Raw genomic sequence first — 18,353 nt, forward strand, 5'->3', positions numbered from 1 at the left:
AGAACACTGATTACGTGAGTTTTATTTTTCCCAACAACATTCTTATATGGAATGAATATTCCACATCTGACCTAAACATTAAGGAACATTGGAAAAATAAGTTATGTTTCTCATAAGAAATATGAAAATAATTGAACGTAAACACTCTGTATTCGACAAAGTTGGACTAACCCGCGTAAAAGTTCAAACAATGTGGTGTAAAAACAAACAACAATAGTAGATCATGTGGATCCGACAAGCTCTGCTAGTTTTTTAACCACAAACCATTCTGCTTTTAAACATACAAGAATGGGAAGTAGCCAATTGTCTGATAGGATATAACCATGCTTTAAATCAATGTTGGGTGTTGTTAAAAAGAAGAGACTCATGTTACTCTGTGTAGTAATTCCGTGTAATTTGCCAAATGTACAGGTACATAATTTCCTATTCTAGTCAATATTCCTATTAAGTGTCATCTGTGTAGGTGCAACATTTCGTAGCTAAATTCGACACAAAACTTCGCGACAGACCTTGACGGAACATGAATTTGTCGGGGCGGGACAATTGCAGCCCTTTGTATTCCCAGATAATAATATAATTAGGGGTGTACTTTGGGTGTATATTGAAATGCATCGTTTAATCAAGGTAACGGGCAACTTTACAGACGCCGCCTGACGAGTGATCTTAGAATACATTCAGTCAATAGACATTTACGATAAACAACAATGCGTACTCTAATGTAGATAGTTCAGTTTCTGCAAACGTTTCAGCTAGTTTAAGAGATCTTTTCTGGTTCTCTATGGCCTCTCTGAAAAATACAATGTACCTTCCTAATACATTTGTTTATGTTTAACGGAATCATGTCTTATAATAAAAATTAATAAAACATCGTTTCAAACAAGTCGTGTATGTAATACATGCACATACATTCATTTACAGACACGTGGTTTAAAACCTTGAGGATGCTATTAATTGAGGTTGATGTAGAACTGATTGATTTTTTAAAACCACTCTTTTACAAAATATTTTTACTGATATAGGGATTTTATGCTTTAGGCTGTAGGATAAAACTCCAAAAGCAGAAATTAAATACATTTGTTTTCCAACCAAACGACGGACAAAAACCCCGCATTGTTGAACAAAGTAAAACAAAACGAACAGACTTTAAGAAATAAACGAAAAGTCATGAACAAAAGCAAACATGACTCTTCAAATTTCTAGTATTTAAGATAATGGATATGTTTCTTAACTTTCGCATACTAAAACCACATGTGAAGAGGAAATAAAACTCAAATTAGCAAATAATTAATTTTTCAATTTTAAAATTATTTTCGAAGCGGCAACCTGTTGTTACTATTGAAAGCTTGAAAAAGTGTAAAAGAACGTTTTTGTTTAAGAAAAAAATATCACAATTGATTTATTTATATAAAACCTAGAAAACATAAACGTATAAAAGCTTACTCCAGTTTCAAGATTTCTGCACGTGCATTTTTCTTGGCAAATCTTTGATTGGATTTTTGTTCTCTAAGCTGAATCCTGAAACACATTCGTGATGTTGTTTTTTATACTGAATAATCGACATGCCATTACCTTAATGCATGCATGTTTTTGATAATGATATATCGACATGTGGGCTAGTGGACCATACAATGTGCATCTTACAAAGCTGCAACCAACATTAAGTAAACTGTAATAATTTACAACTTTAAAAATAATACTCAAGTTTGTCCAATTCTTTTTCTGCAAACTTTTCGGCTGCTGACTGGATTCGTTTTCGTTCCTCTATTTCGTCTCTGTAATAAATAAATCAAGCTGCAAATGTGTTCATTTAAGAAAATTATTATGTTTTATACTTGAATACTTCTCCAGAAATATGATGTAGCATTTATAACAAGACTTAGAGTTCTACACATTAGTTCTAGCCATAAAAACGTCAATTAATCATTTCAAGTGATGTAATCATGTAAAACAATCAATGTTTCTAATAAACATTTTAATATTGTGTAGCTAACAAAATAAATTTAGCAAAATATATTAAAATTTTGTTGTTTTATATATAATTTCCAGGATTTTCAAGTTATTTGTAGTATGAGCAGGCAATAATAGGGTTAACCTCTAAACCTAAGTTACAAATATTCAGTGATTGATCGTCGCATTAAAAGAAGTTTATAATTATAAACGGGATTATTTTTGTTTTAAAAACAACGAAAAGAAACGATGCCTTTTGGTAAAAAGACAATATTGTCAGTATATCTTGCACTGTTTTTTTCTAAAAGGAAAATGTTTAACAACCATGCAGTGTTAAATGTTTTAGCTCAACTGGCCAAAGGCAATGTGTACGTCGTATGTGCGTCCGTGTGTCAGTGCATCAGTGCGTCTGTAAATAATTACTTGTGAACACGATACAATCTTCATTTTTGATTATATCTCGATAAAACTTGTACAGTAGTTAAATATTTATCAGGGCTCGATACCTTTCGAAAACCAGCCAGATCCGCATGAATGACTAGATTATGGCCTTTGAGAGTATAACAAATGCTATTTTATCCAAGTCTATAGCCAAGTCCAGTATTAAAGAGAGACAACTAGTTTTTTTGGTTGTGCAGTTGGTCTTATAGTGTACTCTCTCTTCCCCTTGTTAAAAAGAGACTTAATTACATTTTAAAGAAGTTGATTTAGCTCTATTGGCCACATGCCATTTTTAACACTATTGACCAAAGACCAAACGTGTCTGTCGTTCGTGTACACCGATCTGAACACAATTGCTTGTGAATGTGTGTTCAAATTATGCCTCTGGGGTCATTACTTGCCCCGGGTTTCACAGGTTTGGTATACATATATAGGGAAATATTTGAAAATCATTTTGTCTGAAACCTCTAGGCAGATCCTTCTATTTTGAATAAGGCATTATTTAGTGGTCCTCTTCCAAGAGTGTTCGTATTTTCCCCTTGGGTCAAAACTGGCCCTGCCTTGGGGGTTACAACTTTCCTAGAGACGGATATAATAAAAACTTTCAAAATCTTCTTGTTTTAAACCACAAGGCTGACAACGTTGACATTTGTTGTGGAGCATCATATGATGACCCTTAACCAAGGCAGTTGGATTTATGCCCGTTGGTCCAAAGCTGGCCCCACTCCTTTGACATACCTTTTAATTTTTAAAGCTAATTCTATGAAATTTTAGACCATGTATACAGTTTTGAAAACAAATGTTATTTTTTCCTCCAATAACATTGACTGTGACCTCTTAACTTGCTTTCTAATTTTTGAAACATCAGCAAAAAAATTTGGACCAGCAGTTTTGCAAACAAGTATCATGGTTATCATGGTATTCTTCAAAGGGCAAATTATCCATGAACTGTTGTATATGTCCTTGTGGACAAGTGCTTAAGCCGTCGGTTTAAACAAATCATTGACTTATCCGGCTTTGGTTCGCACCCCACTAAAACCAAAATATGTTTCATACTTTAATTGCGATTTCAGTATCATTGAGCATAATGTTGATAAATTAAGTGTTTCCAGATGTTTTTTCGGGAAAACACATTCTTGGTCAAAAAGCATGAGCGAGTCCTTTTAGATATATGGTTCTCCTTGAATGTGTGCTGTAACTAGTATGTACATGATTATGAACTTCTGTCAATGGCACATATTAATATAATTTATGCAACTAATCTGCTTACAACATTTTCTGTTTTCAGATGTTGAACGTGCAACGTGTTTAGCTAACCTAAACACAAAACGTTTCAAGTAAACTTTATGTTTGTTGCCTATTACCCATACATACATGCTCAGGTTCAAATGACCACAAGAACCATGTCATTAGAGCATAGGCTATCATGGGCCTCTCGTTTAATAGAAAACATTGTCAAACTATTACGAGGTCAAATAAAAAAAAGTACGCGTATTCACAGTATGAACAAAGGAACGAAATTAATGAAAGAACATGAGTATCTTAATATCCGACATACTTCTAAAGTATCAAGTTGAAAATATATTCAAATGCATCGTTTAATCAAGAGATCGAACAACTTTATAGAAGCCGCCTGATCTTATAATAAATTTAGTCCATTGACATTAACGTTAAACAAGAATTCTTACTCTAATGTAGATATTTCTGTTTCTGCAAACGATTCAATCAGTTTCAGAGATCTTTTTTGGTTCTTCATGGCCTCTCTGAAAACGAACAATTTACTCTTATTTTACTAACAGCTTAAAAAAGATAACGTTGCAGAAAAGCAAATCTTTAAATGCTTCATAGATAATTATCATTATTTGACAAAAGATATGTAAATGATTGCTAAAAAGTGTATTTTAAAACATTGGTATTTAAAAGGCAATTTTACAATTACCTTAGATGTTTTTAGTAATCTTCACTTCAGACTGAAGACGTTACCAAATATATCAGTTTCTGGCTAAAAATAATTTTACCTACAGAAAGCATAGGAAAGCACTGTATGGAAGTTGTTCACTAAACCGAAACACTTGGCCAAGCGGACAATTTATTTGAAAAAAAGAGACTTTCTACGATATACGACAACGGAACGAAACGAAGCAGTCACATATAACATAAAGGGGTAAGATCGGTTATGTTTTTGAAACAATGGCAGTCGAACTAAGCATCCTTTTAAATTGATAAACTATTTTTATTTCTTAAATTCTTAAATTAGCAATTGAATATTGCAGACAACGTGTCTTCGTACTTACTCCAACTTTGTAATTTCTTCGTTTGAGAATGTTTCTGCCACAAGTTGGTGGTCTCTTTGTTTTTGAATCTTCTTTCTTTAAAAACAAATTTATAACATATGTTGACAATCTATGAAAATTAATGCTTACCTGCTGTAAAATGAGTAAACGTGTATACGCTTTAAACGCCGTGTACATGTTTTAATTTAAAATCCATGTTTGCCTTAGTTAATACTAATTTTTGTGAGACAAAAGCTGCTAGCTTATAGAACCACTCACGATTCGTTTACTTGATAGGAAAAAGTACTGCCGTCCATATTGAAATTACATGATACAGTACACCTATTGAGGAAAGAACCCACAACCTTTCGGCTGACAGGCGGACACCTATACCACTAGGACAATCACAGCCTGCATGTTTGGTGTAAAATAGTTTTTCTAAGACAATGGAATAACATACAGAATACGCTAAATCAATGAACACATTGTACACGTTCGAGAATAAATGAAAATGTAAAATAGAGAAATACTTAAGGTAATCTATTTGGCTGATTGCAGATTTTTCGGCCGTCATTTGCGAATGTTTTTGTACCTCAATTTCAGATCTGTAAGTTTGTGAAAGGAAATTTATTTCTTAAAACAAAACATGTTTACGAGACACATTTATAGTAACAAATTATCATTATTATACCTCACGTGACCTGCCCATGTTAATTTCTCATATACCCATCATGGGCAATGTCTTACTGCCACACACTGACAGTACCGTTTTGATCGGTTGACATGATACTGTCACATAGCACGCGGGTCTAAAAATAGGCATTTTTTGGTTTTCCAAGTCTGAGGTGGTAAGAGCTTATAAAAATGTGTTGTAAATCTGGTTACAACCGGTGTTTGCCTTATTTCTTAACGACATTTGCAATAAATGCTAATGTAAAAAAACGATAATTTCAGAATAAATTGATTAAACTTAAAAGTTGTGTAATAGTAAAAATGTATATAAATGTTACTGTGTTCGGTATAATAAAATAAATACTGCATGGCTTCCAGTGTGACAGTACATATTGTAAACATTCGGGACATGGAAAATATGGTAAGAGTAATATTTTATAAATATTGCATGGCTTCCAGTGTGACAGTACATATTGTCAACATGAACGAATTACTGTTACCCGAGGGTAACAGTATTTCGTTCATGTTGACAATATGTACTGTCACACTGGAAGCCATGCAATATTTATAAAATATTACTCTTAACATATTTTCCATGTAAGGAATACATTCCATTAGTCTGAATATTTCACATACTTATTGTATATGTGGAAGCAATTTGAAAGTATGATTAGCATATGTTTACAAATATATGTTCCACTAATGTGTGGTTAATTTGTACTTTAAAATGAAACATATACTTGTTAATAGATTTTTTGTATTTTCATTTTGGCCAAAGTCATTAAAAAGAGAGATCAATATTCATCAAATAACTACTGATGTTCAATCACATCATAGATTACTAGAAGTTAGGGTGGTCTGGTGATTTAATTGTAACAACTCTTACTTTATGTTCTTTATTTCGCTCTCCAAATGCATGCGTACTCCTTGCAATAACATTCTCCCTTCAACGTCAAGCGACCATGCACCAAAATCGAGCTGATGTTTGCTTCTAAGATTCCAATAGAAGGTCATTTGTAAACAAAATAATTTTATAATAATAATTGTATAAACGTGTTGAATAATTTAAATGTTTAATAAACGATTTCCGATCCTTGGATATATAGAAAAATACAGTTAGTATAGATTCGTTTTCAGTAAATGTTCTAGGTCTATAGCGAATTCACATCAGTTAATAGTTATTATCCTAGATTTCACATACTAAATATAAATTATTTTATCTCTACTTTTTGTGAGAATTTGTGGATATAAAATGAACCTTTGAAAACACAGCATTATGTTAACTTATATATATTCTGATTTAAATGAGCAAGAGCGAAGAATATAAAGTGATATAAGTGGTGATTAATCCTGCAAAATACCTTGATTGTCTCATTTTTTCCGTCAGTTTAGTTAATACTTCCTCTCTGAAAAGCAAATTTATTCAAATAAAAAATTGGCAGCAACTACATTAATGTATACCTTTAATATATCAGGGTATTTAATTTTCTACAACATTGTCATTCATTATTTTTTTTAATTATTCTTGGAAATAGACTACGCCATTAGCTAATAGGCGATGTCAACATACCAGTGTTACCAATAAATCATTACTGCCTATGAGCAACTCTAATGACTTTTCTATTGTTTATATTATTTGAATACAGTTGCACTTCGAAAGAAAAGTTCTACGAAAATATGTTTAAAAAGCTTTTTTAGCTATTTAACGTGTGTTTCAAAAGCTTGTACTGCGATCTAAGGTGTGTAGACACTACAGAAGCAAAACTGGTAATGTTTGCTTTAGTTTAACACTACGAAACATATGTAATACATAGTAGGTTATGTAAACCACAGGGACATGCAGCTTACCTCATGTATCTTAATTCAATTTTACTTGTTTTAAAACCAGTGTTAGCTACATCACATGATTCTTTTTTTCTTCTATTAAATTTATCCTGTTCACAATGTTTTTGAATTGATCTATTTAGTGCATTTATCTTGTTGTTGGGATTTTCAATAGTGTCTTTGTGTTCATTTAAAGTAGTTTCCTCTTTAATATCCAGTGCAGATATTTTACCTTCATTTTCTGTCACCTTTTTCTGAATTTCTTCTTCTGTTTGTAATAGTGCTACCTTTAATGTTTTAAATTGATCTTCCATTTTGGTTTCATTTTGTCTTTGGATGTTTAAAACATGTTCATCATGTGTTTGAATTGTTTCTAGATCGACGTTTCTTTGCTGTAACTCAGTGGATAGATCAGTAATTTTCTCAATTTGCAATTCATTAACTTCATTCAGTGCATTTATCTTTTTGTTGAGTTTTTCAATAGTGATTTTGTATTCATTGATAGAAGTTGCCTGTTCAATTTCCAGTGCAGATATTTTACCTTTATATTCAGTCACCTTTTTCTTAATTTCTTCTTCTTTCTGTAATAGTGCTACTTTTAATGATTTTAATTCATCTTCCATCCTTGTTGACGTTTCATGTTTTATTTTGACGGTTTCCAATGCATCCTGCAATACTGCATTTAAATTGATAACATTGCTCTTGTGTTCTTCGACAGATATTTGGAGGGTATTGTTTTCATCACGTAACTGCTGTTCAATAGTTTTGTGTGTTTTTACTGAAATACATTAAAAAATATAAGCAAAGAAAGCTGAGACTGTTAACGACTTTGATCAATTGATCTCATCTAAAATGCAGACATATTTAATGAGGTAGTAACGCTGAGAAATGGAACGTGTACACGATGTAATATATTTACATGGATCCCTGTTAATGGCCACTTTGAGACAAGAGCGCCAAAGAGCGAACACCAACTATCGTTAGAGTGTCAATAAAAAGGGGATAACTGAACAATTAGTGAAGTCAAGAGTTTTGTATCCTGTTTTAAATGCGAATATTGTGACCGGCAAGCGTAGGTTTCATTCCAATATATTACAAACTATTGAAGAAATGGTTAAGCTTAACGTTAGAAATCAACAACGACATAATTACCGATGACGACGACACTTTGACAATACCTCGTCCTTTTAATTTAAAAAGCATTACAGCTAGAATTCAATAAATGTTTTCGATTCTGATATGGTATAGACCCAGGACATCGCGTCAAACAACGGTGACAGGGCTTTTTCCGCATTTTTATAAAGAAATATTGATTGTCGAAAACAACTTGTTACGATACACTTATTTAAAGAATCAATGTCAAGCCAGAGCTCATATTGAAATATACATACCAGTTGACAGCATTTTTTGCAGTCCTAATACATACATTTCCGGTTGACACATAGCTTCCTCAATACACTTGAATGTGAACTGCAAACTTTCCTCACCCTATATTAAAAGAATATCATTATACCTGATTAGATATCAAATCAATTCACATGTGCTGTTTAAAAAGACTGGCTTGACTAAATTTGAATTGTGTTTAAGTGGTACTTTAGTTATTTTCAATCATTTATTTTAACTTTCATCTGCCTAACAACATACTGTTGTAACTACTCAAACAGAGGAGCTACGTTTGTTTTGATAACATCTTCTGAATGTTTCTTATTCAGTTAGAAGTGTAACTTACTTTATCTGAATCTTTGAGTAAAAATGGTTCTTGCTTTAGTTCATGGTCGTCATCCCGTTTTTTTGTTATCAATGAAGGCTTTGGTGGGACAGGCGAAGCACGTCTTGAAATTGTGTCTTCATATATGGATCTCTGGTATATTACACGTAGGGTTAAATCAATTGATGAATAAAAAAAACATTTTGTGAGACTTCCGACGAGGTTCCCGTGATTTCTCATGCCAACCTACTTAAATGTACAGGAGTTTGGCACAAAACACTAAATTTATCAGCAAAAACTGGGTTTATCCACTAGAGACATATAGAGAAAACCAACGTTGCATTAGTTTTAGTGAACACTATTTCTTACGCTTGCTGGTGCACTTGCCATCATGCGGTTGGAGATGAGGATCTATTCCATATGTGTGACAGCCCACACACAAGTTCCTGATAGATGGAGATGATAAGCTATTCCATATGTAGAACAGGCCAAACACAAGAGCCTGAAGAATATTGAAATAATAATTTAACAGTGAGTTTATATTATAGCTTCATCAGACTGTTTCACAGGGTGGATTTGACATAAAAGCAAGTCGTGCTTGGAAGAAATTTTATTACGTCATTGAGCTAGCTTTTTTCACGTTTTCTTATGTCCCAGTTTTCTAATTTTATTACATGTGACCCAGTTTTAAACATGTCAAGAAGGTCATCAAGGGAAACATTCTGATCACGGTTCATTAACATTAGACCATACACAAAGCCTCTTATGTGTTCCAAATTTTGTTCTAAGATTCGAGCTAGTGACCTAGTTTTTGACCCCATGTAACCCAATGTTACAAGCGGTCCATATCTCATCAAGGGGTACATCCTAACCAAGTTTAAACATAATCTGAGCAATCATTACCATGATAATGGTTCCTGACAAGATTTTTCAAAGAATTGACCTAGTGACCTAATTTTCGATCATATGTGATCAGTTTTACATACATCCAAGGGTTCATCAAGGAAAACATTTTGATTTAGTTTCATGAAAATTTGACCATGTATAATGTCTCTAGTTTGTTCCAAAGATTTTTTCTAAGATTTGACCTAGTGACCTTATTTTGACCCATGTGGCCCGCTTTTACAAGTGGTCGAGATATGATCAAGGGGAACAATCTGACCAAGGTTTTTATAGATGTTTAACTTTTTTTCTGATTAATGCCTACCAAGATGGGTCCGGACGGACAGACAGAATGACGGAATGACGGACGGACGGACCGAATGACGGACGGACTGACAACACCAAAACAATACCCCCTCCCGAAACCTTCGATTCGGCGGTGGATAACAAAGTAACAGAGCACACACATCCACCTTATTGGATGCACACGAGGACAGTGCTTCCTGGAGAAACACTACTTCTGCAGAGAATGGATTGACCAGGGACCTTCCCTAAGCCACATGTCTTGGTGCTTTTAGTCCCTACTATGTGACATCCATTGTAACCTCTTCTGGTCACATCCTTTATCGCAACGCCTTGCTAGTGGCTATAGACTGTAGCCTGGCACCGACAGCAAGAGTATGTGACATCGTAGCCTTATCCCTGGCCTCCTTCGACACTCGTTCAGGCTTGAGCAGGGTTTCGTATCACTGTGATCTAACAAGACAGGTATGGATGACATCTGCAAAAGACATTGTGCAAAGCAGGAAAATGTTACAAAGAGACAATAATGGCAAAACATTAATAATGACAGAAAATACTTCGAACATAGGACATTTCATACCAGCAAAAGAACAGTCAAAGCTTGATAGCAAATGAAGCAAATTCAAATTGTCAGGTATTCTCGAAGTACAATTTAATTTGCTAAAACTCTGTTTGTGCCACATTAAGTCTTAAGGAACTAATTATATTTTGTGTCACTTAATAAAAGTTACCTTTTCGTCATTGGAATCATTATTTAATATCATTAAACGTAATGTTGCATCATTAATAACTGATTAATCAAAGTTCCAGTTTTGCACTAGTCATTTAAACCCAGCCCCATCCCCGTCACGGCTCGGGGGTCACGGCTCGGGGATGTACCAGGGATAGGGGTGGAAATGGGCCGTGTTTTTACCTTTCAGTGGCATCACGTGCCGAGGGAATGCGGTAGATTTGTAATCGAGCAGAAATTAGCCTGAAATTGGCCTTTCCTATGATCTCACTGGGATGCTAGGGCATTTGGTTGGTATTTTATTAACAGTCCCCCCACGACGGGGATTACACCTAGGATTGGCTTGACCAAAAGTCAAGGTCCCCGCTATTCCCCTGACCTAGGGGGGGGGGGAGTGCATGGTTACAATAAACTGTTGCATAATCATTGTTTAATATCTGTCAACTTACAGCTGCACTCTCACAGAATGACCTTTAAGACATCTCTTTTTATCTCTAGGAATGAACTAATCCTTATGTAAATATCTGAAAACCTCAGATAATATATCAGTCTTGATTAGCTCACTCTAAGATCAAGAATAAAAAAAGTTGTCAAAACAGTACATTTCTGCATTAGGTATAGCTTCAAAGTTGCATCACAACAATTTGATTCATCATTGCAGTCATTATCAAATATAATCTCACTGTTAAACAATTACCAAGACTAAGTTCACTGCAGTGAAAGTAATGCCACTAAAAAGCTTTGCACAACCTTACAAAACACCACGTAGTGCCGAGTCAAAGTCACGAATTTTAGTTATTACAAGAAATAATAAAAGTATGAAGATCACGAATGCTTTTTAAAACAAAAACATGTAAACGATAATACATGTACGTTTTGAAATTTGCTCGATAGACATAAAACATATAATATTGCATTCCAAACACAGATTATAAAATAAACATGTCGGTTCATTATGCAGGCCGTTCTATGCAAGTCACGAATACAAACAACAGGTATTTGCAAAATAAAACATCTAAAGTGTGAATATAACAATGACAATTCAATAAATAATCATGTCACTAAAACGTTAAATTTTTGGTGAGTAACAATAAAATACTTAAAATCACTCGAGCTGATGTTTGAGAAGTTGCCAATGTCGTCCACGCTTCGGTAAGGCGCAAAGAAAAATGGCGAAGGTCGGTCCGAGGGGAAATGATTATCTTCATGGCGTAATAATGCATTTAACATGCCTGATTTTCATTAAGCATTCACTTTGTTCGTTTGTTTCTCATTTAAATATTGTTTACATATCCATTCATTTCTTTGTAGTTATATAATTGTTTAACATCGATTTATTCATTATAGATGTAACTACTTATTAACCGATTTACAACTGCAACAATACTCATAGTTTTTTGCTGTTTCTGAGCGATTGCGTATGTCTGCATTGTCGTATTTTTCTGATTTGTTTAGCTGCATTTTCAAGAATACGCTAAAAAAAAGTACCAGTTCATATATACATAACTATAACTCATCTCAGATTTTGTTGAACTTTTAAGATGTCATGTGTATCCAAGCATTGACAGAGCGTTCTATTTTGACATCTTTACCATGTAACGATTTGTTGTTAGGATATGATATGCCTTCTATGCACGTTGGCCCTGAAGAACAAATGTATGACCTTCTTAATCTAAAATTAACTAATATAAATAAGGGTACTCTGAAGATGCGGGCCTAAATATTTTACGGTATTTTATCGGTTAAATATAATATGCATATATGCACTCTTGAATTACGAAAATAATCAAATTAGTGCTGATCAAATGTACATACATACGAATATGATGCGAAAGTCGGTATTATAATTAGACATTTATTTTAACATTTCTTGAGTATATGTGTCAATGAGCACAACATTTGCTAGTGTTGGCGAGCAACTGTTTATTTAATTAAATCTGGTGAACACTGACAATTGATGTTTTACTCATGGCTTCTCCCTTCCTAACAAAACCTTCTATCGATGCTCACTTGATGAAATGGAATAGGCATTCCACAAAATCGAACATATAGTAGTATATATGTAACAATTACATTTCGTGTACAACATATAAACACGTATTAGACTGTATTAGAACGAATGTTGTAAGACCTTAAAAATTAAATTATTTTGTTGTCAATGCAGGGACAAGAAATAAACAAAGAACCTGTTTAAATTCGCTAACACCTAACAGACGATCAACAAGATACACATAAGGCCACAACAAATTGATCATTTGTTCTACGGATTTTGCCAAAAAAAAGTAGGAGCGAGCGAGCGAAAAAAAAAATATATATTTTTTTAAATTTAAGGCAAATCAGAGGCGAGCGAAGAGCGAAATATTAAAAAAGTAAAATAAAAAAGATTTTTTCTTACCAAATTTATCGTACAATTATGTCAAGAAATGCTTTTAATTAAAAACAAAGGTTCTCAGTTATAAATGAAAAGGTTTTGATTTATCACATGAAAATCTGTCTCAATATTTAACAAATGGCAATGAGATCCAGTGCTTTACTATTAACTTAAATTTAAACGTAGATATATTGTAAAGACAACATTCCTCTTAGTAACGTGCAATTATTCGAGGACCAAAAAGAGAACTATTGTATTCATTCCGTAACTTACTATCACAAAAAAAAAACATTTCAGACTAGTAAGAGTAATTCATCATTTGAGCATTTCCAAATATTGGGTCAGGTCTAAATTTGAACCTCTTGAAGCACATGATAAAATTGTAGTGACATTGACATTGCAGAAGATTGAAAAAGTAATTAACACAGAGAACATTTATAAAAAACGAAACACTGTGGATTGAATTGCGGGACAACATACTTGAAGCAGTACCAAACAATTCTGCAAATGTGGCACCGGTTATTATTTTAAAGCAGGTGGTGTTTCCCTTTCAAGACCTCGGCTTGACCACGAACCTATGGTGTATAGGTCCGTGCCTTAAAAAGGATAATATGATGGACCCATAGCTTCAATGAACGTAAGAAACAGGCCACTTTAATAACAGGCCACTTTACTACAACTCGGTCAAAGAAAAAATTGGATAAGCACAAAGAATTGAGAGAATTAAAACAGTCATTTTACTTAAAAAAGGTTTTATTTTCTGATTTAACTGATGTTATTTTCAAACTGTATGTGTTATGCACTAGTCAATTGTAACCACCGTCCCCCCTTCCAGGTCTGGGGAATAGCGGGGACTTTCGGTCCAGCCAACCCCGCCAGGTAAATCCACCGCATTCACCCGGCACTGCGGGGCCACCTGGAAGGTTAAAACACGGTTCATTTACCCGGCTATCCTCGGACCTGAGGGGAGGGGGTTGGGGGGGGGGGCGTGGTTACAATTGACTGGTTGATAAATACAGAATGTTTCTAAAACATTTACAAGTCCTACTATTTTTATTTGTTTTAAACAATTATGATTATATGAAAACTGAGAAATGCATTTAAGAATTTAAAAAAATAACTCACGAAAACATGTTCAATGGTTGTACCGTAAGTCGTGTATTCGTGTATTTTAATATAAGTTTTGCACTCAAAATCCGAGTTAGTTATTATTTAACACTAAATTTTGAGTACAAAACAATAAATTACTTAAAACACACATAAATAATTATTGCCTTCGACGCTGTGAAACTCTTGTTGTTTACTGAAGACTATAATCCATTGACTATAAAACTGATTTTCACTTAAAACGTGTACTTTACATTACAAATACTGAAAGTAACCTGAAAATTAATACCGGAACTGAATAACAACGGTGTGTCCTGCAAAATATTCCCGACAAAAAAGACTGTCAACAAATATCGGCTATTTTGCTGTTACCCGGACCTTATTTTGTCCTGACACGAGGAAAGTTTGCTCGCGAAGAATGTAAAGCATGGAATTACCTTCAAAAAGGCGAAGTCGACGTTGCAGGTTTAAATTCTAAGTAAAAGAATTTTAGAAAATAGAGGAAATTTAAAAATCAACAAAAAAATAAAAATATGCGCGGCCAAATAGTATGTGCGGGCGCAAAAAAAAGTTTTTTTTATTTTTTTTTCGTTTTTCGAATTTGAGGTGCGGCAAATCCGAAGAACAAATGATCAATTTGTTGTGGCCTAATTAGAAATCAGTGCAGACAGGCAATACAAATATTTACATATCATTATTAATAAGTATTATTGTCAGATCAGTTAGCATGACATCATAGCCCAAAATATGAGTCACTCATCCACGTACACTAATAACCAAAATTTATAATCAAATAATTGGCCCTAATAAGCTGTTCATTATAAACAATTTATCATTACATTTTGGCCACTGTGTTTGTCACTGAAGTTTCCAATTTATTGTTGATTAAGACTCATTTGCGACGAAAGAACAACATTCATTTGTTAGGTATCACTTCTGGAGTTTTTCGTTTTTTTCACATATTTGTTAATCTAAATCATTGGATAATAAAAAAGCATTCTAATTAATCTAAATATCTAGACTCAATAAGAAAATGCACATAATATAAAACAGTACAAAGTACTGCTCGATATATCAGGTGTTGGCATACAGGGTTATTGAGTAAAATTAACCTACCTATCTACCTTCCTACCCCAACGCACGGAAAGGTTAACTCCATACAGAGGAATAATTTTGGCTTTGTAACGTTTTAGTCTTGTCTTTCTTAACATTCAATTTATACTTCGTTTTTTTTCGCTTATAAAGGTCTCCCTAAATCCATTGACTGCATTATGTATTTATTGAGCAGTGTGCCTTTACAAAGTGTATATTTACTATTGAAATGATTTAAACTACTCTACTTCTCTTTACGTCCAGATATCGGCAGAGAAACAGGTCGCCATAACATATTTGTATTCATTTCTGTTGAGTAATGCTGTCTCAGGATAAAGAAGTTTAATTTACCTTTTGTGCTATTTGTTATTTCCATTAAGCTATTTATATACAAAGAACAATATGTAGTAAACTACAGTACTGTTAAGACTAAACACAAGTATAAGAGAAGGAATGAGCTATATAGTGCACTTATGTAAGACGATATGAAGACGATCTTATCAGGGATGAGCTAATTTGGTATTTGTGATTTGCAGATCATGACGATATATTGATTATTGGACAATTATTGTTAATAAGATATGCTATTGAAAAATTTCCGAAATAAATTTTATTTCTCTATCTAAAGATATTTGTATATTATCAACGTACTTTGAAAGGTTAAAGCATTATTTGTTAATTGTATTGCGACAGCTATGTTCATTTAAGATTATCTTATTTGTTACATATATAATTTACTATGTTTCTTAGAGGCAGTACTTCATTGTTTAAAAATCTAGTCTCATTTTTATGGTGGTATTTTGTGTTTTTTGGACTTTGGATATTGTTTTTTTATTCTAGCCAATTAAATTAGAGCATTACTAATTTAAATCTTCTTTTGTAAAATTGTTGTGAAATAAATTGTGTTGTTGTTTAAAGTTTGTATCTATATAATATTTTTCTGTTGCGTTTGGTGGGCATGACCGAATCGGGGGCTTGTAAGTGATTGGAATTTATTTTGCAAAATAAATTTTGAATTTCTTCATATGGAATTTAATAACATTTGATACCCAATTTTTGGTCGAAAATAGCGACGGCAACATGTCATTCCACTTCGATAGTTCTGTAAGCAACCTTGCCCAGTAGGAGTTCAATTTGAATAATATTTTATGACTTTTGATTTCCTCAATCCTGCTAAGCATTTTAATGTGTTAGATATTAAATCTTTCGTTCGTAAGCAGGAACCTAAGAATGCTTAGGACGTTATTTGTTTGACGAGGTGATACTTGAAGAGAGTGCACTCCGTCGCATTGTTAATTCACAGTCTGACTTCAAATAAAGGCAACTTCAACTAAAACAAAAACTTAGAATGGAATAGAGACATATGCAGAAGAGACAGATGCAAATGCAATTAGAAAAATAGGGTTCATCTACTTGTTATGCCAAACCTGCCTATCAAGATTGAGGTCCCTGGGCCACAACATTCACCAGTTATTGACAGTCAACCGGATTTTCAACATAAGATCAACACGACATTGACCCTTGATCCAATGACCTGAAGTCCTAACGGGTTCATTTGCTGGTCATGTCCAACCTGCTCACCGCATTTGAGGTCCCTGGATCTAAGCGTCCGCAAGTTATTGATCGAAATCCTTGGAGATAAACGGACGGGAGCAAAGACGATCCCATTACGTTATGCCGTCCTTTAGGGGCATAACAACACTAACAAGACAATATTTTGTTTAGGAAAACTAAGGTCAAACTAATATAATAAGTTTATTTTCTTGATTTATTTATGGACGTTTTTAGGATAAATTGAAAGACAAAAATAACGAAAGCCATTTTGTCTTTGATAGCCTATTGCAAAAGAAATGTATACTGATCATATCTTAAATTTAGATGTTCTAGTTTAATTTAGTTGTACCGACAAGGTTATGTAAGCATAGATGGACATTTTTGTTATATGTGTGGTACTCCGAGAAGTACACGTTCGTTTGTTTAAACAGTAACCTTGACTTATAATGGTTTAATCGAAACAAATACACATAATTATGGTTTGATCTCAGATTCGTAAGTTTTTGTCATATCTCATATTCTTACTGTTAGAATTGGATGAAATTCTTTCCGGCTAATCATATATATTGTTTAACAACGAGGTTAAGCTTATCAGATAAAAGTGTTATAAAAATACATTTTATTTTATTTTAGTAGAACAACGCGTTAGATTGTATGTGCTCATAACGTCATCTCGAAATGACGTTGTTGTTATTGTGTCTCAACCCAATGTGAACTGATGTTTGATTTGGATAACAGAACTTCTAAAGTCTTAAAATGCCTTAATACTCACGTTATCTATGCACTCTCTCACATATTCGTTAGTACGAAAGCATTATTTCTTTACTTCAATAAAGTTTTAATCCTCACACTGTATATCTAACGCATAATGTTAATGTCAGTCATATTCCTTTCAATGATTTTCAAGCTCCAAAATGTTTTATGTTATAACTTTAACAAATATCACCAATCTTTAAAGCGGTTCGTTTTGGGATTCCAAAAATGAAATCATAGTTTTATCTTTCCAATACTCTAGATCATTGTCGAATGGCGTGATTATCCAAATATCGGTAAAGGTAAACAATAACATGTACGAGGGTCATATAACCGTAGCAAGATGTTCAACTGCGGAAAGGCGTCACGGAACACTTTGTAAAGCATTCCAATTTTCCTAACTTTCTCAAATATATATGTTGTTGTCCTAAAACATATCGAACAGCTAGTTGATGTTTTATAACTATATTTTGCAATATTAACTTTTATTAATTGTATGTATTAAATATCAATATTTACACCTCAACTACCATTGATTAAATGAACTGCCTTTCGGCAGTTGCATTTATCAATCGATATTATCAACATCTTCGGATATGTTCGGGTCGCAATTCATCGCATAACAATATACATGAAAACTATTGATCTTGTTATTGTTTGTATTTTGTCAGCAGGTCCCGTAAAATATAAATCAAC

General features: G+C 33.4%; 1 protein-coding gene across 3 annotated transcripts in view; it reads right to left on the reverse strand.

Moving 5' to 3' along the window:
• LOC128243065 (rho-associated protein kinase 1-like) overlaps positions 1 to 17,890 on the reverse strand; it is a 37,213-nt gene extending 19,323 nt beyond the window's left edge. Inside the window, exons 1-14 of one of the 3 annotated variants that reach the window (XM_052960562.1) lie at positions 17,677 to 17,890; positions 10,221 to 10,528; positions 9,235 to 9,367; positions 8,887 to 9,018; positions 8,549 to 8,645; positions 7,182 to 7,935; positions 6,695 to 6,739; positions 6,220 to 6,324; positions 5,192 to 5,266; positions 4,683 to 4,757; positions 4,077 to 4,151; positions 1,698 to 1,772; positions 1,441 to 1,515; positions 713 to 787 (exon numbers count right to left, since the gene is read on the reverse strand). In XM_052960562.1, the coding sequence (XP_052816522.1) occupies positions 713 to 787; positions 1,441 to 1,515; positions 1,698 to 1,772; positions 4,077 to 4,151; positions 4,683 to 4,757; positions 5,192 to 5,266; positions 6,220 to 6,324; positions 6,695 to 6,739; positions 7,182 to 7,935; positions 8,549 to 8,645; positions 8,887 to 9,018; positions 9,235 to 9,258 (1,607 nt within the window). In that variant the 5' untranslated portion in view covers positions 9,259 to 9,367; positions 10,221 to 10,528; positions 17,677 to 17,890. Of the gene's footprint in view, positions 1 to 712; positions 788 to 1,440; positions 1,516 to 1,697; positions 1,773 to 4,076; positions 4,152 to 4,682; positions 4,758 to 5,191; positions 5,267 to 6,219; positions 6,325 to 6,694; positions 6,740 to 7,181; positions 7,936 to 8,548; positions 8,646 to 8,886; positions 9,368 to 10,220; positions 10,529 to 17,676 lie in introns of all 3 variants that reach the window. The other 2 variants (XM_052960561.1, XM_052960563.1) reach the window with 2 other exon arrangements.
• Positions 17,891 to 18,353: the final 463 nt, after the last annotated feature.

This window comes from Mya arenaria, chromosome 8, assembly GCF_026914265.1.
Source record: "Mya arenaria isolate MELC-2E11 chromosome 8, ASM2691426v1".
Classification (NCBI taxonomy): domain Eukaryota; kingdom Metazoa; phylum Mollusca; class Bivalvia; order Myida; family Myidae; genus Mya; species Mya arenaria.